Raw genomic sequence first — 6,000 nt, 5'->3', positions numbered from 1 at the left:
TTCCCGGTTCCCAGCCATTGCACTAACTTCAGCGACCCCAAGGCACTGCTACCACCTCCCTCTTCCCAGCTCGGGAGCTTCTGACCAGGCAGCTCCCACCCTACCCTCGGTGTCAAGTCAGATCAGACTCAGCAGTTTTCACTTCCCCCAAGAAAGGAAAATATTCTTTCCACTTTCATTTCCATATCATTTCCCAATTGGAATTTATTAAAAGGGGCGGGGCTGACCCTTGCAGAGATCTGGGAAGCTCCACAACACATTCTTTCAGACAAAACTTCTCTTGCAAAACTGAGGCAGGGGGCACGTCAAATTATTAAAGTTAAAGAAAAAAGATGCCTTTTGCAGTGGTTTCCTCCCAGAGGAAATGGCCCCGATGCAATGCAAACCCTCCAGAAAGGGCATTACAGCTTTTCAGTCGGTCACAGGGGGCACCACTACCGCGAACTCAGCCACCCGCGCCCCACACCAGGCGCAAACGAAGAGAGGTGAGAGAAAATGTATTGGACTGCCCCTTTACTTCACCCATTCTGGAGCCCCCAATTTCCTAACCCCTTTCTACCCTTTTTTCGTGCCTGTTACTGTAACATCAACACAAACACCTTCCTCTCCCCAAGTGGGGGCAGTGGGCGCAACGGTGATCTCTTTGCAAGCACAAGGCTGGGACAGTCAGTAGCGGCAGGTCAGGTCGTCTCTTCCCAAGGCTTTCAGACGCTGTCCACGGTAAATGTGCGCAAGAGTGAACGAATGCGTGTGAGTGCGAGCGTGTGCTCTCCCTCCTCCGTGAGGGCCAGGCCAGGGTCGGACTCGCACCCATGCTCGGTGACAGGCTGGCCCGCTGCTGCTCCTTAGCTGGGGTCCTCGGCGGCAAGGCTGCCCCCTCCCCAGCCCGCACGCTACCTGCAGCCGCACGCCTCCACCACCATGTCCTCGTACTGCTTGTAGACCACGTTGTTGGCGGCGTCGATGTAGAGGATGCTGATGGGGCTGAGGCGCGCGGGCACGCAGCAGGAGGCCGGCGCCGCGTCGGGCGCCATGGAGTTGAGCAGAGTCTGGATGATGGCGTGGTTGGTGGGCTCCAGGTGGGAGCGCAGCGGGAAGTCGCAGACACCCTCGCAGTGGTACGCCTCATAGTCCAGCGGCGCGATAATCCAGTCGTCCCAGCCCAGCTCCTTGAAATCCACATGCAGCGGCTTGCGGCTACAGCGGCTCCGGCCCCTGCGCCCGTGGCCCCGGCCCGCGCCCCCGCCGCTGCCCTGCGCCGCCGCCCGCGTCCCGGCCAGCGCCGTCCTCCGCCGCCTGCGGCCACCGATGACTACCCTCGGCGCCCCGGTACCAGGTCCCGGGTCGGGCGGCGGCTCCGCGGCCAGAGCGGCCCCGAGCGCGCGGGCCTGAGCGCGGATCTCTCGGAACAGGCTCTCCTTCCTCTTCGAGCGGGAGGAGACCACGAGCAGCGCGCGCTCCTCCGCCGCCGCGCCGCCTCCGCCCCTCCAGCCGAGGCCCAGCCGCCGCAGTGCCAGCGGGCTCCGCGCCGGGCGGGCCACCCCGCGCAGCAAGAGGCAGAAGGTGCGGGGAGCCCGCGGCTCCCTGCGGTGGCTCCGCACGGCGTCCGCCACGTCGAACACCTCCCAGCGTGCGCCGTCCAGGGGCTCCGCGGCCCGCGAGTGCAGCAGGCGCGGCGCGCGGGCAGCGCCCGGGCACGTGGACAGCAACAGCAGCGGCGGGGCAGTCGCGCTGCCAGGGCCCCGCTCCGGAGACCCGCGGCGGCGCAACACACGCAGCTCAGCACCCACCACCTCGTCGGCGTCGGGAAGGCTGGACACGTCGAACAGGAAGCTCTGGCCCGTCTCGGCCGCCGCCGATTCGTCTGCAGGGGACCGGCAGGGACAGAGAAAGAGCAAAGAGCGGAGTGAGAGCGAAGCCTGCACTCTCTGCCGCGGGGCCTCCTACCTGCAAACGTGCCTGCCGCCTTCGATGCCCGAGCAAGGCCCCTTAGAGCCGGCGCCTGGCCCGCGTCTTGGCCGCCGCCAGAAGGCTGCTGGTATGGCCTAGAGCAAAGGGAGCGCTGGCCCCGACTATTGGGACCCGGCTTTGGTTCAATGAACCAAAAGTCCCGTCACCCAACAACCCGCGGACCAGGAGGGCACCCCCGCACCCAGGACCAAGACTTAGGGCCATTACAATTCTGCCGCCTGCCCCAGAGCTATGGGTTTGTGGGGACACGGTCCGAGGTGGACAGAAGGCCTAGTGAGCGCGTGGGAAGTCGTGCGGCCCTTCCTGACGTCCGGAACTGTGTGGAGACTGCTCGCTGGAGAGCCGAGCCTCGGCTGTGCGAAAACGGAAGATTCTTGGTCCCTGAAAACTCTTGGCTCTTCTGCCACCTCTGTTCCCCCAGCCCAGCCTGGACGTCCCTTCTGGCCGCGGTCTCCCTTACAGGCTGGAGCCTGCGAGCCGTCCAGAAGGGGAGCACGGCTGCAGAGTCCCTCTAGTCCAACCTGTCGCTTTGCCAAGGGGAACTGAGGCCCACGTAGGGGCCAGGGTCTCACAGCAATGAGCTGTGCTGCTGGCAATCAGAAACCCCAGGCTCGGCTCCTCCCGGTGCTCCGGCGGCCTCCGAAGGAGGAGAAAGGCGGCAAAGGAACGCGAGGAACCTCAGAAGGGCTGGGGGCAGCCTGAATGGCCTTGTTGCAGGGAGGGCGGCAGCGGGCTGAGGTCTTGCTTCCAGGACCCGCCTGTCCCTCCGCGGGCGCATTCTTCCCTCTGTTGTGACTTATCTCAAGCTTGGGGGTTTTATTTCTGATTGTGGACACTTTTTCCCCCTTTTTTGGGCTCAAGCAAAAAAAAAAAAAAAGTTAAAATTCCACCAAGCAGCAGATAAGAGCTCCCTTTGAAGGGGGTCATATGGTTTCGTTTTGCCCCAAAGTCGGAGAGACTGTGCAGACTCTCCCCACCATTGGGGATTTGCCCACCAACCACCGACGCCAGGCCCTGATGCCTGAAGTCGAGGTCTGGCCCTGTCGTGGCCTCTGGGGACCTCAAGTAGCCTGCTCCAAGTTGAGCCTCAAGGTGAAGACGGGGGCAGGAGAGGCGCTGGGCAGTCGCCAATCTCCCACTTTCTCCCCCGGGCTTGTGCCAGCGCTCTCTCTGAGCTTCCCCTGCAGCCCCTCGGCCCTTCCAGGCTTCACCGGCCCTGCCACTGCACTGCCTCCACAAGGGCAAAAGGAGAGGTGGCCTCTCAGGCCTTGCCAGCCCAGGGGAGCTCCCCAGGAAAGGATTTATCTCCATCTGAGACCATGGTAGACTTGGCTCAAGCTAAGAAAAAGAGTCTAGTGCCTCTGTCTGCTTAGGGTGCTGCACAGCCCCTTCCTGCAGCCTGGGAGCCCACAAGGACTTGGGTTTCCTATGAGGATCCCAGCATCCAGTCCCAGGGCCATGTCAGGCCCTCAGAGAACGCTTGAGTGTTCTAATGAACCATAGGGCCATTTGGGCCAGGATTTCCACTACCCAAAATAAAGCACTCTGTGCATAGATGAAGGGTCTGGTGCCCAGCCTCTGCCTGCTCTCCCAAGCCAGGACCTGAGGTCCACAGGCTGCCAGGGGCTCCCAAGCAGGGTCCCCTCAGACCAGCAGCACTTATTTCCAGCCCTATTTGCCTTTCTTTCCCTCCTGCCCTCCATGCTGGGTCTCTGGCTGGATAGAATTAGGGCCGAAATGACTTGCATTTCCTCCTGAAATTAGTTAAATTTTCTCTATCTGTCTGCTTTAATGATTTCAGTGGAGATTAATAAAATCCAGATGACACACAGCAACCACCACACAGCCTCACCCACATCCTACCTTTGGAGGGCCCAGGGCAAAGCAAGGTGGGGCGCTTGGTCTGAGAGAGACCTGCATTTCTGCACGGTCTGCTGGCCTCTCCTCCCCACCTAACCACAGTTGGGGACCTCTGGACCTCTGGCTCTCCCAGGGGCCCAGCACCAGACAGAGGCACCCATAGCTACACACTTGGCACATATGCAAGCCACCACCGCCCAGACCAGCCTGCTGAGTAGGACATTCCTCGTACCTGATGATGCCACCATCTTCTCCAGGGCCTTTACTTGAGTCTGATGCTTGCCTCTGCCCCACATTCCCCTGGGCTTCCCCCAATTTGTGCAGCCCCCAGGAGACTGGGAGCTGCGGAAACTGCTGCAAGGAAGCAGCCGCCGCCATCACTGCAGTCCCTCTCTGCCGGACCCGAGTCCCAGCTCCTGCCCTCTTTTCTTCTCCCAGGGCTCTGAGACTGGGCCCACTCCAGACCCTTCCCCAAGAAGTGAAACTTGGACTCAGCCTGCCTCCTCGAAAGGACCCGCCACCCGACAAGGCCAGGACAACCCCGCAGAGGGGACCGGCTCAGCCCTCTGGGGCCCGGCCCCGCGAACTGCCGCGACTCGCGCCACAGTCCAGGCGCAGCGGGTTCGGGTGCGTTGGCCTCGGCAAAGTTTCTTTCTAACACCTGAGGCTGGGATGTGCAGGGTCGCGGCCCCGAATGGAATGGAGCAGTGGCACGGCTCCGGGGGTGGTCTCAGCCCAGGACCGGTCGGGATGGGCGGGCACAGAAGAGGCGTAGGTACCTTGGGTCGCCTGGTCTGCGAAGCCGGTGATTGTGTCCGCGCGGCCGTGGCCTGAGACGGAGACGGCGGCTGCCCCGGGCGAAGCCCGCCCGGCCAGACTCCGGTAAAGCGACATCATGAAGTGGTGCGGCACCACCGAGCCGTTCCTGAAGCTTGAGCCGGCGGCTCGGCGCTCAGCGCGGGCCCCGGGAACCACGGCGGCCGGGATAGCCGAGGCGCCTGCAGCCGGGGCGAGGGTCCGCCCGCCGCCGCCGCCCCCCGGGCTCCGGGCCGGCCCAGCCCCCGCCGCTCGCAGCACTGCGGCCGCTTCCAGCCCGTCGCGGGGGCGGCAGGCGCTCAGCAGCCAGAGGCACAGCGCGGCGGCGGCGCTCAGGTCCATGGGCTCCGTGGGCCGGGAGGGCGGGCGGCGAGGGCTCCGTGGCTCCGGGAAGTCCCCCGGCGCCTTTTGAACATAGTGTTTAATAATGGGGGAAGTGTGCGCAGCCAGCCGCGGCCCCCCCTTCTCTCCCACCCCACCCCGCCCAGCGCCCGGAGCAGCGCCCCCTGCTGAACACTCTAGCAGCAGCGCTGCGCCCCCAACTCGGGCCCAGAGTGGAGTCCGGGACAGGAGCCTCCTCCTCCCACCGCAGCACTTCACCCCCACTTTCACCCAGCGATTGCTACCGGCCCGAGTCTCCCGCCTCAACCGAGTGTCCTGCCTCCATTCCCCGCGGCAATGCGAACCCCGCTCCGCCCGCGCTGCGCCCGAGACCAATGCGCCCTCCTTGGTTCGAGGCTCCGGGGCATCGCGCGTACCCGCTCAGCTGCCTCGCCACTCCTCTGCGGAGAAACACCCGCCCCCTCCCCGCTCCTATTCCGCTAGTGCCAGGGACGCCAGAGGTAGGGCCGCGGAAAGGATCGCCCCTCCCGTGCGGGTCTCGCTGCGACCCCGGGGCTATCGCGCACCGAGAGGCCACAAAGCGCGCGGGGCAGCCAGAAAGGCGCGTTGTCGATCACCAGGTCGGCGGTTCCCCACCTTGCACAGCCCCCAAAGGATCGGAGCGGTCGGCCAGAGCAGGTGAGGAGGCCCACTGGGGAGGAAGAGAGGATGAGCGGCTGGAAGGGAAGGCCGGAAAGAGACCCATGGACACGGGCCGGTCGTCGGAAAGGAAAGGTTTGGACGTGGAATTTGCGCTTAAGCGGGAGCCAAGCTCTTAACAGAGCTCAGGAATTACTAAGGCAGCCCCGGGGTAAGGAGGGGACTCCCGCGCTTGGGTGCCCTGTCAGTTTGTGCGTCGAACTGGTGACCTTCCGCCCGCCTTCGGGGGTGGGGGCGGTTAGCTGAAACCCGCTACTGGGCAAGTGCGGGCGCAGCCAGAACCCGGCGGGGCGGGCGGCTAGGAGCCCTGGG

At 64.1% G+C, this 6,000-nt stretch overlaps 1 protein-coding gene across 1 annotated transcript; it reads right to left on the bottom strand.

The window, feature by feature from the left end:
• Positions 1-829: 829 nt before the first annotated feature.
• Positions 830-5,590, bottom strand: GDF7 (growth differentiation factor 7). Its single transcript, XM_045548864.1, has 2 exons — positions 4,611-5,590; positions 830-1,864 (listed from the first exon to the last, which is right to left on the bottom strand). Exons 1-2 carry the CDS (start codon positions 4,987-4,989, stop codon positions 894-896), a joined length of 1,350 nt encoding a protein of 449 aa, XP_045404820.1. The 5' UTR covers positions 4,990-5,590; the 3' UTR covers positions 830-893.
• Between the last annotated feature and the right edge of the window lie 410 nt (positions 5,591-6,000).

Source organism: Lemur catta, chromosome 4, assembly GCF_020740605.2.
Source record: "Lemur catta isolate mLemCat1 chromosome 4, mLemCat1.pri, whole genome shotgun sequence".
NCBI lineage: Eukaryota > Metazoa > Chordata > Mammalia > Primates > Lemuridae > Lemur > Lemur catta.
Note: the sequence above shows the minus strand (reverse complement) of the source record. Positions and strands in the feature narration are given on the sequence as shown.

Bases quoted from the DNA above. Each gene is read 5' to 3' on its own strand.
- GDF7 (XM_045548864.1), bottom strand. From the start codon at position 4,989: ATGGACCTGAGCGCCGCCGCCGCGCTGTGCCTCTGGCTGCTGAGCGCC. The intron at 1,865-4,610 runs GTACCTACGCCT...GGTCCCCTGCAG, and splicing joins CGCAGACCAGGCGACCCAAG to ACGAATCGGCGGCGGCCGAG.